Source organism: Micropterus salmoides, unplaced genomic scaffold (genome assembly GCF_014851395.1).
Source record: "Micropterus salmoides isolate LMB-PRFRI ecotype aquatic unplaced genomic scaffold, ASM1485139v1 Ms_hic_scaffold_8, whole genome shotgun sequence".
NCBI lineage: Eukaryota > Metazoa > Chordata > Actinopteri > Centrarchiformes > Centrarchidae > Micropterus > Micropterus salmoides.
Window position 1 is genome coordinate 22,231,148 of NW_024044570.1, and position 27,113 is coordinate 22,258,260.

The 27,113-nt window shown below is 41.2% G+C and overlaps 1 protein-coding gene across 5 annotated transcripts in view; it reads right to left on the reverse strand.

The window, feature by feature from the left end:
- Positions 1–27,113, reverse strand: part of LOC119894106 (membrane-associated guanylate kinase, WW and PDZ domain-containing protein 2-like) — an 85,202-nt gene that overhangs the window by 26,823 nt on the left and 31,266 nt on the right. For all 5 annotated transcript variants that reach the window (XM_038706638.1, XM_038706637.1, XM_038706639.1 and 2 more), the window contains exons 3-6: positions 14,360–14,479; positions 8,151–8,375; positions 6,319–6,547; positions 5,704–5,783 (exon numbers count right to left, since the gene is read on the reverse strand). In XM_038706638.1, coding sequence (XP_038562566.1) covers positions 5,704–5,783; positions 6,319–6,547; positions 8,151–8,375; positions 14,360–14,479 — 654 coding nt within the window. The remainder of the gene's footprint in view (positions 1–5,703; positions 5,784–6,318; positions 6,548–8,150; positions 8,376–14,359; positions 14,480–27,113) is intronic.

Consider the following 27,113-nt stretch of genomic DNA (forward strand, 5'->3'; position numbering starts at 1 on the left):
ACTCAAATGTCTGTCCAGATTTACAGTGTTTAGATGTTCATATTTCAGAACTTTGACATCTTCTGAAACATGTGTTTTGTAAAAAGACATGTTGGTATTAACCAATAATTCCCTCATTTGGAAAATAAAGTATCCTGGAAGGAACTATGTTATTTGGTACATAGGGAAAATAAGAATGTCTTGAAACATTTACATTTACAATTAATGACAATTACTTTGTTATAGGAAACTTCAATTCTTCATATATAATGAATTCAATGTTTGCTTTTAGACAAATTTCACATTTTGCATGTTCAACTGACCTGCTGTGCACTGACTAAAAGAGTGGGTTACACTAGCATTCAATTTAAATTTCAGAGAATGGATATCTGTATATCTAAAAAGGAATTTAAAGTGTAACTAATAGCAAATTCTAGTTACTTCTAGGAAACGTCTTGGCAATTACCTGGAAATTATGGACCTGTAAAATGTTTCCAACATTACACACACACACACACACACACACACACACACACACACACACACACACACATCCCCAGCTCTATTATTTTTACAATTATTTGGTCTGCGTGACACTGATACTGTGGCATCATCCCCTCACGCTGTAATGTAATTATCAACAGACTTGTGATCTTGATATCAATAATCCGTGTCTGAATGTGTGTGTCTGAGTGTGTGTCCTGGTTGCTGAGCATGCTGACTGTGCAGCCCAAGATGAAAAGGGCGCACAATGCAATTTTCTGTGCTCTGCTCTACTGTTTGCTCAAACTGCCTGCACCACCATTACCTCAAACGACCCTCCACGTCCTCAAGGTGGAAAAGTCAGATGGATTCACATTTCGAACCACCTTAAATTCCCTCCCACCCTGTTCACGAGCCACCTTAAATGTCGGCCCAACTCATCCACTAGTCACTTGCCCTCCCCCTGAAGTGAAAGGGAGACAGTTTCCATGGAAACCACCAGTGGAAGTTTTTTTTCTTGCCTGAGCTGAAGGCTCTGTCTTGTCTCTATTTCCTGCCACTGAAATACAGCGAGAGAGAGAGAGAGAGAGAGAATTTGTTTTCATGCATTCATATGAGTCTATATTTGCAGTGTGTGTGTGTGTGTGTTTTAGATGACTGAACTGTGTTTGCATGTCTGAATGAATGAAACAGATATCAAACACCTCATCATGTGTCTGTGTTTAGTATGAGCACCGAGGGGCTTGCTTGTGTATTCGGGAGTTTGTTTATGAGTGTATTGATGTCTCTCTTGACATGAAGTCTAATTGTGATTCCTCGGCATTCAATGACTCATCTTCCTTCCTGACCAACAGGCAGCCAGGAACAGATACAATTAACTTATCTGACTCATACACACACAAAAAAAACTAACCGTGAACTCAAGAATAAACAAACAAAAAACAACAAATTGCAATTTTGAGAAAACAAATCCCAGAACTCATATTTATGCAGGGCTTTAACTAATAATTATTTAATTTCACTATTAATTATACTGTAAATTAATTGATCAATCATTGGGTATATAAAGAACAAAAACGGCCATGAAAATTTCCCAAGTTAACAAGTTAACATATTTAAATTGTTAACAGTAAAAACGGCAAAAATATTTATTTTAATATCATAGAAGAAAACCAGCAAATGGTCACACAGAGAAGCTGGCATTTTAGCTTAAACAAGACTACAGCTATGCTAGCAGCTCTGTGAGGCAGTTCTGCATGTTAACATGCTCACATGAAAGTGCTAATATGCTAATGTTTAGCGGGTATAATGTTTACCATTATCACCATTTTAGTTTAGCATGTTACCATGCAAACACTCGCTAATGGGCACCAACACAAAATACAGCTGAGGCTAAAGAGAATGTCATGTGTTTGCACTGCCATATTACCATATACTGCATCTGCATCTGCTTTGAGTCTAGATCTAGAGAGTATAGATAGAAACAAAGGGAAAGAGAGAACAGAAACATGAGTAAAATGGAGACAGAGAAAGGGCCCTGGTCCAGACATGACTGAGTGCAATAACAGTGATGTAATGCAGAGGTAACGTTTTAGCCCACCACTGCCTGACAGAGGATGCATGTGCTTCAACTCATATGCAAACCTCTCTCCATATCCATTTGTCTCTTTCTTGCTCTTTTGGCACTGACAGCGCATCCTTCTGCTGATCATCACTTCCTCTAACTCCATCATTAATTACATTTCTTTTCCTTTCACCATCTCCGTCCAGACTCATTTTCCTAATTGTTCTATATTTCCCCCTCTGTTGGCTACACATTGGGTTTCGACATTGTGACATTGGCCTCAGTGAGAGTTTCTGCCTTTGAGCTGCAAGAGCAGCATATTTTCGTCAACAGCACTGAGATTACTTTGAAACTGGCGTTGGGATTGTGTATCAAAGGCGGAATTGAAACCTGCACTTGCCGTGATTCGAAGCTTGTCTCGCTCTGTTCTTGCCTCTTCTGAGCGAGAGAGGAGATATGGGCTTGTGTTATGTAACAAAAGACTCGCCTGACAAAAAGACTGCCAGCGAACCAGATCTGTGGTGACAAGCCTTTGAACTCTGGGAGTCAGCCTGAGCATATAGAGGCAACACAATGCACACATAAGTTGCACATTTGCGCAAACACATCAACACAAACAAGCTTCCCTGTAAGTTCACCCAAAACGCAGCATGGGAGCAAGGGGAAAAGGAGTAGTGAATGTGGATATGAAATTGAAAGTGGAGCAAAAACACCAGACATACATGAGATAGAAGCAATGGAAGGGGAATAACAGGAGGGAAGATGCAAAAACAGCAGTGATGAAAGTATGTCTGAATATTTGTCTGCTTCCTGCCTGAGGCTGTGAGACTCCGGGAAATCCTTCAGGCAGATGGGCAGTTAAAAACAGCACCACCTCTTCCTGCTGTTCCCTCCCCACATTTATTGTTTATTCACTATCCTTGCAGAATCTGACATCCATGCTTCCATGCAAATTCAAAACCAACATGTCCTTTAATGTGAGCAAAAATGGAAATTTGCCTTTAGATCATCACTTGGTGCACAGCCCGCACGCAAAAAGTGTAAACATTGGAAAACAGGCAGTACAGCACATAAGAAAGAGCTACAGGACACCAGAGCGATCATTAAAAGAAAACAATAACAGTGAGTAATGTAAAGAGCAGCATGCTGGATTATATCCTTCTGTGTGGCTGCTGAGCTGTTTATAAGGAAAACAAACATTTCCTGGCATCTAAAGCTGTTTCTGGAGGGCATCAATTCAAAGGTGCTGCGAGAGGATGGGATGTGTCATCAAGGACTCTCACAAACGTTCTGCTTTTGATTCACAGCCTTTGATTCAAAATCCTCTGCCGCTGGTGATCGCTTAAGCCCTAACTTCCTTTAACCACTGCTTCTCCAAAGACAGAAGCAGGCAGACCAAAAGAAAAAAATCCCAAATCACCTTCACACAGTTAAACTGCAGACAAAAGGTCAAAAATAAACGGAGGGCAGTAAATGGATATTTTTTAGCCACGTCCTCTTAGGGCACACTTGTGCATTGCAAGACAAAAGGTGTTGTTCATTGACATACCTCACTTTCTTCAGACAGGTAGTTTAGATTAAAATCTATGGTTTTAAAATGTTGTGAGGCAAATTAGTTCTTATAGAGAGCAGATGTTAAACTACAGCTCCATTCACAATCACACTGACATTGTTAATAATGCAAAAAAAAAAAATAATAGAAACCTTGAAACATTATCTTATTCAACACTATGTCACATTGGTCACTCCATATGTCTAGACTGAATAAAAAATGCTTGATGTCTTATTTATTTGTTCAGTTTTTAAACAGCCTTTAGTGGACATCATTCTCCACAAGGCCAAGACCCTTGTGGTCTAAATGTCTGTCACCGTCACAGGTTGTCATATTGATTGGTCATGACTTAATGTCATGATTTCAGCTCTCTCCTCACCTGATGTCTAAGACCAATCCATTATTGTTTTAAAAGCCAAAAAAAGAGAAACACAGAAGTGATCACAGACAGAGACAACAGCAAGTGGTTGCATTAAAACACAAAGTAAGTGATCACAAAGCAACGTGGTCGGCAGAAACTTGGCGTCTCAACCTCGCTGGCTTCAGTGAAAACTGATCTTTGCTCGTCGGCCATGTTCGTGAAAAGGGTTTGTGAATTGACAGTTGTGTGTGTGTAGAGAGAGAGAGAGAGAGTGAGACCTGGTTTGTGCAGAGCAGAGAGGAGTTATTAGAATTCCTGTCACAGTTCGGCCCTTTACTGGGCAGAGAAAGAGAGGGAGAATGAAGGTGGGAGAAAAAAAAAGAGAGAGAGAGAGAGAGAGAGAGAGAGAGAGAGAGAACAGGAAAAGTGAAGAGATGGAGATTGAAAGTGGATAGAGAGACGTGAGGTGAAGGAGTGCAGAGGGAAGAATGGAGTAGAGAGAAAATTGAAGAGATGGACAGAGGAGTAGTAGCGAAGTTATTGATTCAGATCTCGCTCTGTTGAATCACATCACAACCTAATTCGCTGACCAAAGGCTGTGACAGGGGCAGGGATGAAGATCACCTCATTGTTATATATCTGATCGCACTAAACCTCCACAGGAACTCTACTTTATTTACATGACTGACATCAGCACTGGTCCTTCGCTGTATGAAACCACTGTTCTTAATTTTTTGTCTATGAAATTTAATTTGTGGTCAGTTTTGTTCTTGTGAGCATCTCTTACACAGTGAATTAATCCTACTAGTACTATATCCTACGTCTCAAATAGCTTACTCCTCTGTACCAAACACCACCCTTGTTCTCCACAACACATAAAGGACTCGCTCAGTCCCACTTACAATGCCTGGTGTTTTGGGGAATTAATCAGCCTTCTATTTTATTTTTAAATGAAACCATACATTTGTGACAATTTTTTAAGCGAATGAGTTACATCATTAGTAGGACAAATGGGGTTGTAGCTTACTTCCATAGACAGGGTAAAGGTATTGAGACACGGAGTACACAGAGCTTTTTAATAACTATGTTCTGACATAAAGCGTGTCTTCATCAGATTTACATGTATGGAGGGTTTTAAGAGCCAAAACTAAATATATAAATAAAAATGTAATTATATAATAAAATGCTTAAATAAATGAACACATAATTAATTATATAATTCTAAATATATATGAAACAATTTTTAATATTTTTTTAATTATCCACATAAATAAATATTAATATATATATACTTCAATTTACCCATAGTGTAACTTGCTGCTGTGAAATTAATAAATCTATCATTTGGTTTGGCTATTTGGTTATGAAGCATAAAAAAGAAAACTGGATGAAATGATTACATTCCACTCTGCACAAGTTGATTTAGTGCTTAGTAACGATCACTTCCCAACAACAAATCTAAAGACGTTAATTTATTTGTCAAGTTTATTCTTTCTGGGTTTTAAAATCCCAAAACCTGCGGAGAAGGGTGAGACCAGCAGCAGACTAACAAACACTTCAAAGAGCAGAAATTTTTTGAACAATTTTTTCTCGCGGAGGAAAACACGCTGGAACAGTGAGTCAGGAACAAACACAGGTACACAAATAGCACAAAATGCAGACACGACACACTCCCACAAATGGCGAAAGAAGAGCTTGACTCAGATGAACACAAACTAAAGTTAAACATAAAAGCAAACGGGTAAACAGGTCGTTCAGGCTCACCATCTTCTCTGCATTCTTCTGGTGGCTTTGCTTTCTTTGCGAGGCGAGGATCCAGCCACGATGTAGTTTTGGTGTTGTGACTGGAGAAGAAAAAGATACGTGTAGATGAAGGCATTAAGGAGAGGAACGGGGCAAACAGAGGTCAGAGAGAGACTGACAGAAAGAGATTTGTGCAAAGTAACACAGCGTGCGTGTGCAGGGGCAAAGAGAAACAAGGGGATTTCTAAGGTAAACTAAATGGCCATTAATCCACTAATTAGCCCTTAGCCACTAATTAGTAAGGGTGAGAGGAGAGGGCAGAAGTTTGCATGGGTGTGTGCATGTGTGTGTATGTGTCTCTGATTAGCAGCATTAAGTTACATCAATTATTCAACGCAAAGGGCCAATGCTATAAAGTTTACAGACCCAGCCATAAACCATGTTTTTAATGTAGTTGCACTTTGTGAGGTACATTGGATTTGTTTTCAAGCATTTTTATTATTTTAAATCATAATCACTTTTTTTCATTATCATTATAAAACACTTAACCCCCTGTAACAGCTGTTTTTAAAACAGCAAATTCCTTTCTTTATATTTTAAAGATCTCAAAATATACATAGGATCTTTTTCTCTTACTCTATGAAGTAGACCTCCCCCTTCTCGGTGTAGGCCATCTCCCAGTTGTCAGGCAGAGGGCCGAGCTCTTCCTCGTCCACGTCTTGAACTTTGGTGGGGGATTTAGAGGGGGATTTTGGGGCCTCGTCTCCTTCAGTGGGGGGCTCGTCGGAGGCTGGGGCCTGGCTGGACGCTTCAACTGCAACCTCCCCAGAGGCATCTGTGCTCTTGTCCTCATGTTCACTGGACTCTGCAGAGAACACACACACACACACACACACACACACACACACACAGTTATTCTCACATACACATGAAGACCTGGATGCACACTACACACGCCATGCATGATGAGTCAGAGCCAAGCCACTGCAGAGCTATGAACCCTCAGGAGAGAGTGAGAGAGTGAGAGAGAGAGATTAGGACAATGAGCATGAAGAGAAAACAACATGGGGATGTCAGAAATGGGGAAAGGGAAAGACAGAGACTTTAGGGGTCAGAGGCTGAGTCAGAAACACAAGGAAAGGTTTTCAAAGTCAGGAGAAACGCTGGTGGCATCAAAGTCAGCGGATGAGGAGCATACAATAGAGAAGAGGAGCACCAAACTATATAATTATATAATCTTCCTGTTGGGACTTTTTAATATGGGCACAAACAGAAACAGAAAAAAACAAGCAAGCAGACAAAAACAAGTTAGACAAAGGTCAAATTATCATATTTGCTTATGACATCACAATTCTTACAGGAAAAATAAGATGGAAGAAAATGAATGTTCTTTCACAGTCCTTTTGGGGGTTAAGGGTCCATATCTGTATCCATACATACTAAAAATGCTCCAAAAAAATCTCGCCAAACTTTTCACCAGAGTGGTTCTATAGTTACTTTTTTTTTTACAGGTATAGTGAGGAAGTCATATTGTCCGAAACTTATCATTGTTGATGTTAAGTCTTTCAAGTGGTGTCAGCGTTAAATTACAGAGATTGAAAGTTTAGTTGTGATGCCTGAGGAGCATGTGAAAAAAAAGTAATTAAGGATTACTGTATTTTTTTTTGTTACAGTTGAAGTAAGGAAGTAAAAACACACGACAGTAAGAGAACAAAGCGTCAAAAATATGATGTGCTACCACAACAGAGAGATGAGGGAAAGGGAAAGAAGAGGAGAGAGCAGAAGGGACAGGGCCACAGAGATGAAGAAAAAGCAAGAGAGGTCAGAAGGAAGAGGATGGTAGAGGAGGGGAGAAAGAGGAGAAAGAGGGGAGAGTTGGGGTATTAATAGAAACAAGGACAAAGGCCAGTGGAGGGAGAGCAAAGACAGCAGGAGAGACTGAGAAATGAAATGACTGAGAGATGGGAGCTGAAGTCAAAAAGATACTCCGGACAGTGATAATAGTGGAGGCATTAAGGTGCCCTTGTGTACTCTGTTATACAAGATTATTGAGAACCCTCACACTCATGCAAGCAGAGTCTGTTAATGTCTATAATGGCTGGTCAGAGTACAGTTTGTTGTCCGATTTATAGCCATCTGCACGGACTGCACTGTAAACTGCAGATATGAAGCTGGACAAAAAAAAGAAACTCTTGATTAATCTGTAAGGGACAATAAAAAGGAAATAATTAACAATTGACAGTTGACTTGTTTCTCTTGTTTTACTCAATCAGAACAGTGAGACAGCAATAAATAGCCCAGAGGACAGTCCAGGCCGTCAAACCAGATTTACCTAAATATGTTATCAAATGTCCTCATGGTCATAGCACTTGTGAAGCAGACCGTGTTTGAATCTAATTTCACTCCCAACAAGACGGAAAATGTGGTATAGAACAAGAAATTGATTTTTCTCTCTCATTTTACAGTACCTGGTGTGATGGCCACCCCGTTGCCGTTGACTACCGGGCTCTCCTCTTCCTCCTCCTCAGGCGGCTCCAGGCTGGCGCGCTGCTCCATGTTGCTGACTGACTGGTTCCTCTTCCTCTTGCCCTGAGCGCTTGGCCGGGCTCCGGGCAGCAGGGCCTCACTTACATTCAGAGGGGGTGCTGCGGGGGATGGCTCCGCTGGAGGTTTCGGTGTGCCGTAGAAGTTATCTGAGGGCAGAAAGGAGCAGAGGCATTTGTGTTAGAGGCCACATGTACGAGTAAAGAGGGATCTCAGGTGATGTAACACACAGTCGAGAAGGCAGAGGTTTACCGCTTGTGGGCAACTGTGGCTTTGAACAGATGATTGCCATTCAAAATGTATGCCTTAGCTGTCTGAACAGAGTTTTGCAGAGATAACTGAAACTGTGTTTTATCTAATCATTTCTAATAAATCAATAAATAGATTTTATGTATTAGCATGCTGGGTTATGTTTCAGGAAGAAACTAGCATTAGCAGTGGCTTGGAGGTACAACGATTAATCAAATAATAGATTCGTTGTCGACAATTAAATGAACCGGCAACTATATGGATAATAGATTATTCAATATCAATAATAAAAAAAGATTTGATTCCAGCTTTTAAATGTGATTATGTTCTGGTTTCTTTACTGCTCTATGACAGTAAACTGAATATCTTTGGGTTGTGGACAAAATAAAACATTTGAGGACATAATGTTGGGCTTTGGGAAACACTGACCAACATTTTTCTGACATTTTATAGACCTAACAACTAATTGATAAATTGAGAAAATAATCAATAGATTAATCAACAATAAAATGGAAGGCTAATGGAAGAGATCATGAACTGAACCAAATAGGATCCAGACTTTTCTTTAGGACTTAAATTTTTAAAATACAAAACCAATGCTGCAAAACAGAAAAAAAACTGCTTATTTCCATACTGAAACTTCCTCAGTTTCACATCCTGATGCCACCGAAACACAAATGTAGAAACAAGAGGAGACAACCAAAATATAAAGTGTCGTTATAATAAAGTAAATAATAAAATATATATAAAACACATTAATAAATAACAATAAGAAGATAAAGATTATAGAAAAAATACAATACTGAGAGGGACAGCAAAAGCCAACACTCCACATGGAAGTAAATGTCATTAGTGTGTTTCCTCCCCATCCTTTCTCTTATTCAATATTTTTCTGCCCTATCATACACCCTGTATGACTGTCATCCAGAGCAGGAAGAACTCCAGGCGTTTTACAGTTAATTTATCATCCAACCAGTATTGCGGTCTGGGCTCAGCCCTTCGATGATTGCGTAAAAACAGATAACAGTCTTCTAAAATACAGCAAACCTGTGGTATCCACAATATAACAGTGACTCTTTATCCAGAATTGCTGTCTTAGTTTGTAGCATAACATACCCTCATCTCTCCCTTCAGACTTTTTCAGCAGACTACATAATATTTTTAAGACTGCAGTACATAACCTGGGTCCAGGCTGTAGTCTGACTCAGTACAGGTTTCAATTTTGTCATTCATGTTTGGTCAGTGTCAATGTAAGTTTAGAGTGGACCCAACACATCAACATGTGAACAACACATGCTGCTGACGCTCTTGCAGCTTCATTGTTACTCTGTGTAACCTTGATACAAAATGGCAGCAGCACATTAGTAAAAAGTGTTGCTACTGTTGAATTAGAAGAATAATAATACTGAGTCATGCAGGTTCTGTTAGATTCAGTTATGGTGTGGTTTGGGTTTATAGGTACATTAAGATAGTCTCACTTTCAATGGTACTTTTTGTGTTGAATACAACATTTGCACAGCTGCCATGTTAAAGCTGACTCCTTAGTTTACTGGCTCTAAAAGGCCAAACCAGCCGTCTGTTCTTCTTAATTAAGCTGACTCCTTGTAAGCTACAACTGCTGCTTTGGACAGACATAACCCATACTGTCCGTATGGGTTATGGGGAGATTTTAGCTTCTCCTGAGGAAAAACAACATGGTTTACTAAAGAACTAAAATTTCATAATTCAAAATGTGTCTCCAAGGGCAGGCGCTGTCCCTTTTCAAGATAAAGTGGTGAAAAACCCTGTCACTGTGGTTTCTCTGCTTAATGATGCACATAAACCGATCTTAAGGTGCGTTCCCACCGAAGGCGAACCCAGCGTTTTGGGTGGCTTGATTACATACAAAGTCAATGCAAAGATGCGAATTCCGGCATTTGTCGCGCAATTCGCTGGTTCGCGCGAGTTCAAATCTTTCAACTTGGGCGAGAAATTCGCTTGACACGATGTTTCGAAAGCCTATCAGCAGAGATTGTCCAAACGTCACCGGCGGCTTCGGAGCGTTGTTTGGAGAGGACAAGGCGAGCGGTGTTATGACAATCCACTGGCCGACGGGGAGCTGCTAAAGAACGGGGAAGTGGACGGGGAGTAGCGCTGCAGCTTTCGTAGAAATAAACATTCTGCTCTAACAACTACGCCGTTTACCAGCGGGAGGAGGTCAGAGTTAACTGCTTTTATTAAATTAGCTTTTTACTTTAGTTTTTGGAATTACAACTTGATTTATCTTCACTTGCGCTTGTCGGCAGCTAGATTCCGTGCACATCCGGTTCCACTGTTGTTGTTAGCGTGGGATGGCACCAGAGTTCTGCTGGACTACTACTTCATTTTTATATAAAAACCGGACCAAACTGGACATTACTTGGAGAAAGGAAAGCGAGGAAGTTGAACTACCTGATGAGTTTAGAACATGTGTGTCTGTAACTTTATTCCAGCTGTCGTTGTACTTTACTGTGAATAGGTTAGCATAGCATAGCCCTGATTGATCCGAACTCTATTCAAAAAACACGTATTTTGAAAGTTGTCGTCCTGCTGTCTTGCTGACAGACCTGACAAAGTATGAATTCATATGTCTAACAATTATTATAGGTATTTCGGCATCAGTTTGATCCGTTTATTGCAATTAAATCACAGCCAAGGGTTTAATTTGTGTTCATATAGCTGTGTAGCCGCGTGTGTGTGAACACTCAAAATGTCCAGCGGTCAAACTTGCGCGAGTAAAGCGAGGCGAATATTAAATTCGCTTTCGGTGGGAATGCACCCTTAGAGCGTAATGATGGCTGTGCAGGTTACACTACATTGTCTATAGGACAATATATGTCTCCCTTATTTTTTCTGTGTCATCTATAATTTTGTAGTGTTTAAGGGTTGCATTCAGTTAGCTATATTTGGGTACATTTACATGTGTACAATACAGCCCCAACTACAAATACTGCTAGAAAAGCAACTCCCTTTGTTTTCTTACAGTATTTTTCCCTTTTAACATACGTACATGACAGGGAATATGATGTTTATCTAGAAAAATTACATTTTGATTTTGAATTGAAGAAAGTGTCACCAGTCCTTAGTCCTGGTGAACAACCTCAGCTGCATCATTCCAACCATGTTGGATACAAGCAGCTCTTTTTGGAAATGCAAGCACAAGAATAAAAGCAAAACACAGAAATAGCCGAGTCTGTCATTCCACACCCACTCTAATGTTACAGGAACAACATCTGAGAATTGCTCGAGAAAGTTAAGTACAGTACAGCGAAGAGAAAAGAACAATAAACGATGGCTGTCGTTCTGGAGATGGAAAAAAATATATACTTCTCTCTTTTTGATTGACATTGAAGCTTCTATGATTTCATGGTTTTCTATAATATATATATATATGACTGGGCACATTTCTTTCCTCATGCTATTTACTCTTAAACCCCAATAAAGCTCTACTTTTATTTGAAATTTAAGACCCTCACTGTCAGGGAAATATATTTTGTGATTAAATATTGAGTGCGAGTGAGAGGCAGGCAGACATGTCTCATTTTATAATCCCTCAAAGTGGAAAGGAGTGGGGGTTTCACAAAGAGGAAACAGTGAGAGGACAGGGGCAATGGGAGGAGAACAACAGCTGAGCAAAGAAGAGGGAAGGAGGCAGTAATAAAGGACAAAAGGAGGATCAGACATCAGTTTACTTTCATCCCAGCAGGAGGCGAAAAGATATTAGGGGCTCTATCACAGCCACCACATCCTCAGTAAGTACACTTACCCTGCTGCCCACCAAACAGAGTTATCACATTGTGATGAAAATATAAATATGCACACATAGGCACATGTAAACAAAGACGCAAGTATGAAACTGCATAGGCAGCAAGTGCTCTGCTATGAAAGCTTAAGGATAACCTGAAGAGATGCTTGGCAGAACATAAAGCATCCTGAGATAAGTTTAGGCCAGGGCTCCTTCTAATGCACCCCTCTGGTTTAAAAAAACGCAACGTTCCCCTGATCCAGAATGCTCCTGGTTTGGCCTGAAAGCATCTTGGCTTTATACACAGTTCAATATCCACCTTCAGCTGTGACTCATCTCACATCATCACATGCATAAGCTCTTATGTGCACTAAGCCTTGCACACACACATGCACACATAAGCACTGCAATTACCTTGAAGAGTTTCCTGATGATACTCCATGTCTGATTTCCTCCTTCACTGCCTTCTTCCTCTTTTTGTCATCTTACCTCCTGTAACTCTAATTTTTCTTCTTCGTTCCTCTCTTATTATAATGTGTGTTACAGAATGAGTTGCAGCACCTCCAGTGCAGCCACCCAGAAGGGGGCAGCTTCCCCCAATGGGCATAAAGCTCTGCATTAACGGAAACGTCCACGTAGGACTGGATTTACTAACATCTCAAATAAAGAGTACCAAATTGCGTGTGCATTCTAAAATATTGCAAGTGCCATTGTAGTACCTGTTAGCCAGAGGGAACAATCACCGACCGTTCGCACCGTGCCCGGTTGCTCCGTGATCTCCTGTCCCTGTCCCTGTACAGCCCAACGCCCCATTCCCTCTCCGATACCTACAATGGGTTGTGTCGCTATTACGACCAGTGTGCTGTGAACAGTTGGTAATCGTTCCCTCTGGCAGGATAAATTTTTACGCGTGATCCATACACTGCAGCTGGGGGTTCTCCGCAGCGCCACGCTACTTTCTAAATTCATCCATCTCACGGAGAAAAGAAGTCAGGTCGAAACGAAATTGCTTTATTGGCATGAATGTTAATAACAGTATTGTCAAGGCTAAAGGAAAATACAAGAAAACAATTCAATTCATATAGTTGATCGAATAAATAAAATAATTTTATTTCTCTATATTGGATATAGAATAATATTATCTAATATTTTTCATTATGGCTGTGTCTCCTTCTTGCAGTGATAACAGCAGCCAACTCTGCAAAACACATGGCGGTTTGCACCTTCCTTTCAAATTTTTCCAAATATTAAATACAGAGGCTATTGCATTCACATGAAATTGCGTTTAGGCTAATTAGATCACATTGCATGTAGAAAATAAAGTATCTGCCTTGTGTTAACCTCCCACTACTTTGCACAATAAAATTGAAACGCCCCAAAATGCATATACATTATGGTAAAAGTAGTAAATTAACAAATCTATGCTATCTGCTATCTTGCCCTTTTGAAAGACGTCATTCTGCGTGAACACCGTTAGTAATCAGCTTATGTGTTAATTTGCTGGTGATATCACGTTTACACATGTTTTTACTCACGCAAACCTTTAGTAAATCACACATCTGTGAAATGAACACGTAAAAAAGGAAAAACACATCAGTCTACATGTCCCTGTACCCCCTAAACGCACACACACATATACATGCATGCATTCACACGCGTCATTTGTGTGTGTGTTCAGCTGCACATGCTCACAAAAATTGCTACTGGGCAAATGAACCAGCAAATCTCCCATCTGTAGATGTATCCCTGACAGTGTATGAAAGCAGATGATGCACAGACTTGACATGACTTGGAAATGGCATTCATCCAGCACACACACACACACACACACAGAAGTAGTCAACCAGCCTTGCATCAACCACCAGAGGAAGCTGTAATATGTGACTCAGTGCAAAAGACTGATTTTGTTTACTTAAGCTGTATGTAAGAGTATCACCTGACACACCTGATCCATCAAGTAAAGATATCTACAAAGTAGCACAAGACGTCGGATTAAATTTAAAAATAGTAAAATAGCTTTACTGAAACATATGTTCCCATGTTTACTCCCCAAGCACCTGCATTTGTCTTGTATATGCAAAATGTTTCCTGCACGTCGGCCACATAACTCCAAACACTCACCTTCATAGGTTCCACTCTCTAGCAGGGCTCCACTTTGCTCCAGTTCCATAAAACGCTCCACGCTCACAAAGTTGTAGTCCACCCCTGGCACCTCCCCCTCCTTAGGCTGCCTGGTGGTACCTGCAGAGAGAGAGAAAGAGAGAGGGAGAGGTCATCAGAGCCTAATAGGGCACTTGAGAAGAAAAGGCAGGAAGGCAGAGAAAAGAGCCCAGAAAAAGCTAGGACAGAAAAAGTCGGCAGATTTGAGGCTACAAAGTGTATCAGAGGAAGTGGGAGGGGAAAGGAAATGGAACAGAAGAGGCTGAGCGAAGAGTCATCACTTGTGATAGCCAAATCCATTCACACAATTGTGTGTGAGTGACAGTGAGAGAAAGAGAGAGACAGCTAGAGAGGAGCAGGGAAAGCATGCTCAAACAGCAAACGGCCATCATTCATCCCCTACAAGCTAATCCGGTGCAGTTTTAGCAATGAGTGAATCAATATGCCACTTTTACCAAGCATAAGTCAAACCTCCTCGCACAGCACACAACACTGCGCCGATTGGATTATTGTCCAAACAGCAGGAATGCAGAGGCACCACATTACCACGCAGCAATTAGAGCCTTCCTACATCAACGCTCTAGAGATCTTCATCAGTGCTGCGGCGTCAAGGCCCGGCTTTGTGATGGCAGCCATGGGAGTTTTGAGTTTAATGAGGTGCTGTGTTTGTGTCTCTGCCAAGAGGACTTTCAGCTTAGGCTCAGTGAAGTCCGCTGGTGTTGATTCCTGCTCTCCATTGATCACGCCTGAAAACAGTTGTTCGGCCGGACGTGGAGATTGAATCCACTCTCAGAGCTTTTCCCAGGACTCACATGGTAAAAGCTAAGTCGAATTGATCTGGCAATGGCTTCAGCTAGTTCTGACATTCAGGCAGTTGCCAGAATGTCAGATATGGCTGCATTGAAAGTTTGTGCTCCAAGGGTACAGGTCTGAAAAGACGACTGGCAGTTCTGACAAGGCAGTGGAGAGCCAAAAAACTCTACATGTGCTCAGGCATGAATGGTGGATATAAAAAACTTCAGTATCATAATTGTGTGAGCATTGGGAGATTAAAACAGCATGTGGTGGATGTGTTGCACACACACACACACTGCACACACACACATGCGCAAACACTGATTGAGTGGGGGGTTAGTCATCTCATGGATTGCATACTCTGACTCTTCCAGAGTGTGATATCTTAATCATTAGATCTGTATTGATCGGCTGTCACCACTTCTGCTCCTGTAGTGCATCTACTGAACACTACTGTATTTACTTCCCCATTGGGAGCCTAGATGGCAGCTTAGCAACACCGAATGAGCAAGGAAGCCCATCAGCCACCTATAGTCTGTCTACAAGGCTGTCCAACACTGCCATACTGTGTAGATAGGTGTGTTTGTACTGATCCCTGCCAGTGTGTGTCTCCATGTGTGTACTCGACTGCGTGTTTGTCTTTGTGACTCTAAATGGTGGTAAAATACCCACTGTGCCAACAGTAATCCCATCTCCAAGCTGATCACAGCTCAGTAGGACACTGTAAATCCACAACACCACAGGTATGAGTGAGAGTGAGTGTGTGTGTGTGTGTGTGTGTGTGTGTGTGTGTGCCTGAGTTTGTACCACCATCCACATTGCTTGATGCACTCTGATCAACACTTAAAATAAGTTGAAGATATTATGTATGACTGCAAAGCTTATAAAGTGCTATTTACAACATGACCATACAATTGATTCACTTGCTTTACACTGCTGTCAGACATCTGTTACAGGTGGTTTAGTATTTTAGCATCTCTCACAGACTGTTCTCTAACACTGCTGGTGTTGTTTTTTTGTACATGAAGGCAAAAGAGACGTGTTTAATACAAACAGCTGTGTTTCTGACCTGTACAGTAGTAGTAGTATATGAATGTAGATCAGTGATACTGATAGCTTTGAAAATGATTACAACTGCAACCAAAAACAAAACAAAAAAGCTAGACAGCTGGCAAACTTGTTATCTCAACAAACAGGCAGTCTGGCCGTGTTTTTTTTAGAGCTGAAACAATTACTCAATTTATATATAAGTTAATAATTGGAACTATTTTAATAATTAATTATTTCTGTCATTTATAAAGCAAGAATAGTGTAATAGTTGGGTTTTGGACTTTTGCTGTGACAAAACGAGTCACATTGGGTTCTGGGAAGTGTGATTAGTTACAATAGTTAACAACTAAACTGCTGCCTCAAAAGCAACCATATGATGGTCTTAACCAAAATGTTATTATTTGACACACCCCAAAAGGTTTTTTTTTGTAGCAGGGCTTTTTGTATTGTATTACATAATACAGGTGATTGTGTTACTTTGTCCACACGCTGCAAATATGTACATTTTTACTTATTTTGTCCAGTCACTGTATGACGTAAGGCAACCCAACATCATCATCATACAACATTTCTTGAAATAAAACACATCCACTGGAAAGTCTATGTTTTGTTGTTGTTGTTTTTTTTTACCAGTTTCATGAGTATAATTATCTGAGGCTTTGGGTATGGGTATGGGTGTGGAATTTGTATCGTCTACAATATCTTAATTGTTATTTTAACAATATGTGAGCAGACAATAAGGTGTAGGCTATGTCATTCACTTTGCAAAATACAATTCACTTTGCTCACTCAATGATCTGTTGACCACGAACTAACCACCACACAGAATGGTAAGAATCTGAAAAGCTTCGGGAGTTTACTATACTTGTACACTTTAATGTCAGTAATACCTGAACTGGTGAGTTCAGTGTAAATAAATAAGACCTGTTTCCATAATATGTCATTAGTAAGCAACAATTAATATCCAATTAACAAAAGCGAGCTAGTACAATACTTCTACTTTTACAAACACATTTTTAAAGGATGCTAAATATCGAACTAGTTAACGTTATTGACAAAACCCCAGAAATTTGCCAAATATAACTTTTTGTCAATATCACACACCTCTGATACATTTTATATCTATCTATATATATATATATCTATAGATATATATATATATATCTATAGAGATATATAGATCTATATATCTCGATAGAGATATATATACACACATATATACAGCGCCACAAAGTTCCACAATACTACAGGATACTTCACAGACACACACTTATACTGCATGTTAAAGTAAAAAATCTATCTTGAAGAGAACCATCTATCGAATGTTTAGTGCTACTCTGAATACAGCAGCAGCTCAGCCAGCCAGGCGGGGCTGGTCGCCGTCCACTGGGTACAGCTATTGATCTGTAAGATCAGAATGAAATTATTCTGCTGCCCACACCAGAGTAGGCAGAGCCTGCTGGAATACTGATGACCTGCCAATGGCTCTCTCCCACAGCTTCCTTCACTGGACACAACAACAGAGCAGAGAGAGAGAGGGAGAGAGAGCATCTTGTTGGATCTGAGCTGGGAATATTGATCAACTATCTTGCCTTGAGATAGGCAGATAGTCTGCTCTGTTCCTCTTTTTTGACTTCCTTTTCATACATTTAAACCCAGAGCAGCTTAGCACATTACCTGTTTTTCTCCCTTGCTCTCTGCTCTTACTCCTCCGTTCCCCTTCGCAACATCCATTAAATAACTGTGAAGTAGACCTTTTTATTAAAACAAACACTGTCCCCAGCTAAATTCATGCTGTTCCTGCTGCCCCCATTGCTACCGTTCTCTCTCTTCATCTATCTTTAACCTTACCAACTGCCTTTTTCTTATCCTCAAAAACTCCCAGGCAGAGCCAAAAATGATAAAAATACAATCCATAATTTATGGAGCCTTGTGGATCAGGTCTGAAATATCTTCAGTTCAGTTCAGTGGATTTTCTCTCTATTATTCTTTTGTATATAGCCACAAACTCGTAAGAAGAGCTTTAATAAATGAGCTGAGCAACACAGAACAAGCTTCACAGGTGCTTGACTTAAAAAATGGCAGCAGACTGTACTGAGAGGAGGCAGCGACACTTCCCCTGAGCCAAAAGCACTGCTGCTGACTGTTGATTGGATGTCTTGCTCTCGCTAATAAAGGATAAGTCGGCTGTGAGCCAAAAATGGTCTTTGCATTGCAATCAGCCAGTGTAGCCAAACCTCTCAGAGGTGACGCTGCAAGTGGGAGTACGAGCAACACAGAGATTTATGGTTTAAATGACTTAAATCTATAATAGCACAGAAAAGCTTCGGCGCTGCCACTTCAGGGGTGAAGACATTCTCTGCCTCGAACCATGACAACTGAGTGTTACAGAATATTTTCACATTGGTGGGAGTGTGTGTGAAAAAAAGACAAAGCAATTACGTAGAAACATAACAAGGAAATTCCATTTGGAGGAAGAGCTAAAAAAGCTGATATACTGAAATAACTCAGCTGGGGGTCGGATGATAAGATGACAAAGACCATTGCTAAATAATAGAGTGGCAAGCAGAGAAAAACGTAGAGAGAACGCAGCAGCAGAAGAGGAGACAGTGAGGAGAAAAAACGTGATTGGTTAACCACGCTGTGCATCCACAGCAGCCTGCGAGTGAGTCGTGTGAGAGCGTGCACGTGTATTCATGTGGATGTTTGTGTAATTAGACAGGAAGTCACCAAGTGAAAGAAGCAGAGCTAAAAATAGCCTATCGATGGACTGATAATCATAAGAAAGGGTGGGGGATGGTGGTCAAATGATACGGTCTCAGTGTGAGTGTGTGTGGGAATGACGAGGTGAGATAGGGGGGAAGTATGCATTTCATATAAATAGTTAATACTTTAAGCTGTACACACAGAGCTATAGATATCTTTATGTCCTCTAGAGTTTTGAGATTCATTGTTGAAGAAGTGACTCCTACAGTATTTGTAGCTGTAATGCATGAACAATTCTACATTAATTGGACTGAGCAACAAACCCAGATGAGAAAAACTGGATACACAGGGTCCCACATGAGCTTCCAGCTCTGTCTCAATACAGATATATACGGATTGTGTTTGTCTCAGAAACCCCTCTTGGTTTCAGCGTATCATCCATCAGAGCCATCAGGCTGCTTTGGGAGTTAGACAGAATTTTTTACAGAGACAGATATACAAACCTAACAGTAACTAAAAATATCCTCTAAAAGGTGATGCTCTTTCACTGTAATCCCCAGGTGCACTGGATGAGGAGGATTCAAACGCAGGTACAGATTTGATAGCTCAAACTCTGTACTCTGGGCAACATCTGTATGTCCAAGCTAACCTACAAAATCCAGCACATAGTGGAAACAGGCACATTATTTTTCTGAATGCATGTATTTATATCTGAATCGATGCATCTATACATACATGTTGCAGTTTGTCTAACCTCTTTGAATGTGCTGAATGCTTTGGCTGGTCCATCACTATGCGTGCATGTTGTGTAGCTGAGCACAAACCTCCTAAATTCCAGTGGAGATCCCAAGGGCTCTAATTATTTATCATTTTTCACACTAAAAGCTATAGAAAAGTGTATAAAATGATGCGAAGGACATTGAAAATTTCCTATTCAATCTAATTGTGCAGACACATTTTTTTAAGCTACCCAAGAGGGGGATATAAAGGGAACACTGGGTTTCAAGACACAACCCTGCAACCGTACAAATAAAAGAAAACAGCAACAGAAAACACTGTCCTCAAAACCCTGAACTTGTTTACCCAGAATCCTTTTCACCACAGCAGCAAGAGAGCAGAGAGAAATGTGAGCATTGTCTGTGTTTGTTTCTCGTACCACACACACACACACACACATACACACACACATTCATTTAGTCTCAATCTTGAAGCTATCTATCTTATTGTCTTGTCTTTTCAAAGTGCCCTCCTCCATTATCCTTTTTCTTACTCTCGCTCCTCTTGTTTCCAATTTACCTCATTGCTCTTCCATCCATTTGTTTCTCTGTTGGTGCTCTCTGTCCCCATTACTCCCTCTCTTGTCTTTTTTAATCCGCTCTCTCTTCCCCTCGTTACGCTCCTCTCTTCTTTTGTCTCGCACTTTGGTCTCGTGTCTCATTCCCTCTCACTGTTCCTCTGTGTCCTTCTTCTTCCCGGTTGGCAGATGTGAAGTGTGACAGCAGGTCTATAAGAGAGGTATGATTGAGCACACACACACACACGGGCATCCTTATTTACACTACAAAGCCGGGCTACAGATACAGCGACGCAACCTGGCAACACTCTGACAGGAGCGTCTGCTACCACGACAACACGTCAGTGCCTGGCAACACAGCCTCACCATGGTAACACACCGCAACATCTACATTTGCTGTACAAAAATAATATTTATGTCAGATATGACACTCTGCGGTTTTACATATTCAGCCATTTTACAAGTCTCAGAGGTGTTCAGCTCGAGCTCTTTTGCTCTGCAGAGCTGCAGGTCTGTGGTCCCTTGCACTTAATCAATCAATTACTGTCACAACGCGGCCACAGAGTCACACCTGGTTACCTCAGAGTAAATCAGCTGATGTTTAAGCAGACAGGTTTGACTCCGGCAGGGGCTGGGGAGGACTGGGGGACTTGGTTGTCACCTCTTCAGTGTAAATCCCTCTCAGGGCTAGCAGATGCTCTGCCCCCACAGATTCGGTCTAGTCGCAGCCGGCAGAGACATAGTGTGTGGAACAGACGAGAGATTGGGCTGCTCACTCAGTTACAGGCAGATCTTTGTAATTCACACTGTCTTTCAGTGTTCTCATAATCAGAGACAGAGTTTCAAAGCTTTAAAGGCTGAGCTGCAGACAACATCTGGTCATCGAGTTTGAAAACTCAGAAGTCCGTTAATTTCTCACATTAGTTTTAATTTATATCTGCTTGTTAAACAAATTGTTTATGGAAATACGCCTATGTGCTTTCTTGCAGAGATCTAAATGAGAAGATTGATACCACTCTCATGTCTGTACGGTAAATAAAAGAGGACAGCCAGCAGTTGGTTATCTTAGCTTAGCATTAACACCGGAAACAGGGGGACAGCTAGTTTCGCTCAGTACAAAGGTAACAAAATCTGCCTAGCAGCACCTCTAAAACTCTAATTAACACATATCTCATTTGTTTAATATGTTACAGTGTTACAAGTGGTTATGTGCAAGGTTATCTCTTTGCTAGGAGCAGTTGCGAGGAAACCAGAGGAGACTCGTGGTCTCTGCCAAGACATATTCCAGCACAAATTGTTGTTTAAAATAATAAAGAAAATTGTACAGATATATAACTTAGATATAACTTGGTAGGTGGATTTTGTTACCACTGGACAGATCAAGGCGAACTGTCTTTATGCTAAACTAAGCTAACTGGCTTCTGTTTTACATTTACTGTACTGACATGAAAGCAGTATCAATCTCCTCATCTATCTCTTGGCAAGAAAGTGAATATGTTTCTTTCCCAAAATGTCAAATTATTCCTTTAACTGCAAGGTTCAAGGAATGAGTGCTGGGCTGGGTATCAAACTTCAATAATTCATCAGTAGACTACAGAATGTGAATCGTGCACCAAGCACTGAAAACTGTAAAGCAGCCTTTACTCATTCTTTAATTAAATGCTAAAATGTTTATTTGGTTGACAGAAAATTAATCAACAGTTTTGACAACTTGTTATAAGCATCTCAGTCATTTATCAACCAAAAGTGCCAAACATTTGCTAACTCCAGCTTTTCGAATGTGAGTATTTGGGTGCTTTTATCTGTATAGGATGAGTTTGAACATTTGGTCACACAAAACAAGCAACTTTAAGATGTCGACTTGGGCATTTGTTCACATTAAATGATTAAGACAAAATATGAGTAAAAAACTGAGAGAAGTGATTTACAAGGGAAGGCAACATTCAGCCAACTAAAACTCCTTCACAAAACGGAAACCTGTTAAGCATGTGCCCATTCGGGTTAGAAACAGCTGCATAAAGTCTGGAATTTTTTCCATAAAGTGTCTGTCTGTCAAGTCCACCAGCGGCTGTAAAGACAACTGTGTTGCTCAGTGTATCAGCGTCTGGCGGAGATGGTGCCTGGGTGACATTGAGAAATTATCCCTGTACTGAGGTGTGTCCTGTGGTGATGGAAATCAGCCCTGATAGGCTGAAAAGTACCTTTATTAGTCTGCAGAGCTGACCGACGCAGGAAGACAGCGGGGGTCATGATGATGCACACACACAGAGCTGGTGTGTAGTGTTTAGTATGCAGTGTGTGCAGCTGAGTGTGTGTGTTTGTGCGAAGAGGTAAAGATTGACCAGAGTAAACAGTCGAGCTCTCTGGGATGTCAGCACTCACTGACCATCGCAGGACGAGCGGTTTACTGAGCACCTGGCTCATCACTGCACTCTGAGAGGAAGCACAAACAGAGACACGGGGTGAGGAGGGTACGGCAGTGTATTGCTGCCACACCAGAAAAAGAAAAATGTATCAGTATCATGTTATAACGCGAAAAGTTATAGCATTAAGGCCCACCCTGACCGGGAATCAAACCCACGATCACCTGATCGTGGGTTTGCTACTTGCCTACCTCAGATATGAGTGAAACCGCAAATACAAATACCGCAAATACAAGGACCATAACAGCTCAGACGTCGCCCGGGTCAACAAGGTCCGCGTCAGGTGCTAGGGAACCAGGGCAACCTGATGACAAATGGGCTACTGGAACAAGACATTCATGGACTAGAGCAGAAAATATGGATCTGATGCAATGCTACTATACAAGCAATCCCGCTGAGAGAGGTTTTATGCAGAGACTATGGGATATATGGATGCATCGAAACCCATCATCAACACTGACAAAGAAACAACTCCTAGCTCATTGTTCTAACATCCGCAAACGGCAATTGCTATCACAACTAGAGATTGATGAGGTACAACAAATATGCTACGGCAAGGGTCAACAGGGAGATGTCATCATCATCCCCATACTATCCCATACATACTATCCCTACTAAAGCCATAACTGAGACCAATGAGTTGATGTACACCACAGCAACAGTGATCCTAGAGATGCTTGGCTATAAGATGAACAAAGAGTATTACCCCACATGGAGGAGAAGGCTAGAGGCCAAGATCAAGGCAACACAAAGAGAGGTTAGTCAGCTCTCAGAGCTACAGAAAGGTGCAAGGACAGGGCTACCTAAGATACCTGTCGATACCTGAGGCTCTGGAAACTGCCAAACAAAGACTTACTGCTCTGGCTACCCGCCTAAAGAGATACAAAGGAGAAGCAGAAGCCAGGAGAATAAACCAGATGTTCTCCACCGAACCATCCAAAGTGTACTCTCAGTGGCAGGGTAATAACACAAGATCAGATCCACCCAGGGCTGAGACTGAACAGTACTGGAAGAACATACGGGAGAAAGAGGCATCCCACAACAACAATGTTCAAGGGCTAGTGGATCTAAGAATAGATCACAGCAATCTCCCAGAACAAGATCCAGCAACCATTACAACGGCAGATACATCTAAGAAAGAGTGGAAGAAAAGACCAATCTGTGCACCGCCTGGATTGACTATAAAAAAGCCTACGACTTAGGAAGGAATGCTTGGCAATGTACAAGATCAACAGGACTCTAATAGCCTTCATCAAGAACTCAATGGGGCTGTGGAAAACAATTCTGAAAGCCAACTCAAAGCCGCGAATGGTACCTGGAGGGCAAAACAACAGACCAACATAGCGGCTCACACCGCGACTCAAGTAAAAAACTCATAGTAACAGTGTATCACTTGCTTCCTGGTTGGCAGGCGGCGGAAAATAACGTCTTTTTTTCCCTCCAAGTGAGCGTTTTTCATGGAATGTGACATGAAAACTATGAGTCACCATCAATTGCGGCATACATACAAAGTGATGCAATATCCCCGCTGCTGTTCTGCATAGGTCTGAACCCCATCAGCCAGATCATCACAAAGACTGGCTATGGATACCGGTTGCGAAGTGGAACAACCATCAGTCACCTCCTCTACATGGATGACATCAAGCTGTATGCCAGAAATGAGCGAGACATCGATTCACTGATCCACACAGGATCTACATCAAAGACATTGGAAAGTCGTTCGGACTGGACAAGTGTGGTCGGATGGTATCAAAAAGAGGGAAGATGATCAGAACCGAGGGGACTGAACTACCAGAAGTAGTAATATACCTTGAGGTGCTGCAGGCTAATGTAAACCATGAGGATGCAGCAAGGAAGTCTGCCACAACTAAATACCTACAGAGAGTAAGGCAGGTCCTGAAAAGTCAGATGAATGGGAAAAACAAGATCCGAGCCATCAACACATACAGTCATCAGATACCCCGCTGGTAATAATAAACTGGCCAAAGGAGGAGATAGAGGCCACTGACATCAAGACAAGAAAGCTCCTCACAATGCATTGAGGGTTTCACCCCAAATCCACCACCCTGAGACTGTACACCAAGCGTAGCGAGGGAGGCCGAGGTCTAGTGAGTGTCAAGACCACTGTCTTGTGAATACCTCAGGCAGCAGAAACCCGAGGGTGAGGACAAGGAAGATGAACAACCTCCATGGAGGGACAAGCCGCTGCACAGCATGTACCATAGACAAATAGAAGAAGTGGCTGATATCAAGAAATCCTACCAGTGGCTGGAAAAGGCTGGACTAAAGGACAGCACAGAAGCACTAATCATGGCGGCACAAGAACAGGCACTCAGTACAAGATCAATAGAGGCGGGGGTCTACCACACCAGGCAGGACCCCAGGTGCAGACTGTGCAAGATGCCCCTGAGACAGTACAACACATAACAGCAGGGTGTAAGATGCAGGCAGGAAGTGTGTACATGGAACGCCATAACCATGTAGCTGTCATAGTGTACAGGATCATCTGCCATGACTATGGGCTGGAAGTCAAGGTCAAAATGGAAGACACCTCCTAAGGTAGTTGAGAATGACCGAGCTAAGATCCTGTGGGACTTCAAGATCCAGACTGACAAACTGGTGATGGCTAACCAACCAGACATCGTGTTGATCAACAAACAGCAGAAGAAGGCTGCAGTGATAGATGTGGCAATCCCAAGCGAGAGCAACATCAAGAAGAAGGAACATGAGAAGCTTGAGAAATACCAAGGGCTGAAAGAGGAGCTAGAAAAGATGTGGAAAGTAAGAGCAACAGTGGTGCCAGTGGTAATCAGAGCACTGGGGACTTTGACCCCCAAACTGGGAGAGTGACTACAGCAGATTCCAGGTAAACATCAGAGGTCTCTGTCCAGAAGACTGCAGTCCTAGGAACAGCTAAGATACTGCACAGAACCCTCTGGTAGAGGACCCGAGCTTGAGGATATATACTGTATATAGATAGATAGATAGATAGATAGATAGATATATTTAGATATATATAGCATATAAAAATATAAGTTTTTATGTTATAACTTGAAAAACATCCAGTTATAACAATAAACCTTTGGTGTTATAATGTGATACTGATCCGTTTCTCTTTTTCTGGTGGCAGCAGTGACACTGAGGAGGTGTTCAGTTAAAACCAGAGACATGAACACATATATAAAAAGTTTCGTGAGAGCCTCATTTTGTGATTAGCTGCTGAGTGAGAGGATAACACAGAGGAGAGGGAAAAGAGACGAGATGACACCTGTCCAGAGCTCAACACAGAAAGCACTTTGCAAACATAACCAATTCATTAATCATGTTCAATATTTGCTATTTTCATTTCATGTAATTCATATCATTCCCTTGGAGGTTCTTTCATCTGTGGAACAACATTACTCCAGTGTGCCAGTCAAACTGCAGGGAGCACAGAACCACATCAAAGCATGTCAGCCAGCCCTTTAACAAGAGCAAGCCAACAGGCAAATCACCGCTTTAAGGACAGAGTCCCTGCGGATGATGTATCTTTTTCTCTCTCTCTCTCTCACAGATGCAAGCACACACCCTCAACAGAGAATGGCATGTAACAATCACATTATGAGCTAAGCCTACACACAGATATCAATCTGCCACAGAAACACACACACAAGAAATATTTTCTTTATCATATCATCCAACTTCACTATTCTTATCTTGACAATCATCCTCAAATAACTGTCATCACTCCTCTTCCTCCCCTAACATAATCATCATTCACAAAATTAGGGTTGATGCCCACTCACATCTATAAACGCAACGACAGAATCAGCAATCTAAAAAAGGATTTAACAGTGGATAACTAATATGAATGTGGTCCAACTACAAGAACGTCAAAATAAAAAATAAACCTACATTCCTGGTTAGATTTCAGAACACATTTTTGGATGCAAGAATCAAATTTTTTTTTCAGCCAGTCAAATTAAAGATCAAACACAGATGGAGGTGGGAGAATTTGGTAGCTCATTGCAGTGACAACTTCCTTTGCTGAGGAAGTCATCACAGATGAATGGCCTGAATGTTCGTTTGGAGATTTTGTCCCTGTGTGTTTTTGTAGTAAGTATCCATCTATTGCACATTTTCAATAGCATAATGAATGACATAAGTCTAACTTTGCTACATTGGCTAGCTACCATGTTTTCTGAGGCAAAAGGTCGTACAAGTGTGAATGCACTAATGACTGAGAGGAAAGCAGAGAAAACTGAAATCTAATGCTTCAACTGGCAGACACACATTGACCAGTTGTACTCAGGTTCCTGTTTTCACTGCTTTTTTCCAACTCTTGAAAGCAATTTATGCTGAAGTTTACATCTATAAAGAAGGACAATAAATGATTTTTAACAAGTTGACAATTCCTTTTTTATTGCTGGCAAACATTTTTCAAATCCCAGTTTACACTTTCAATACT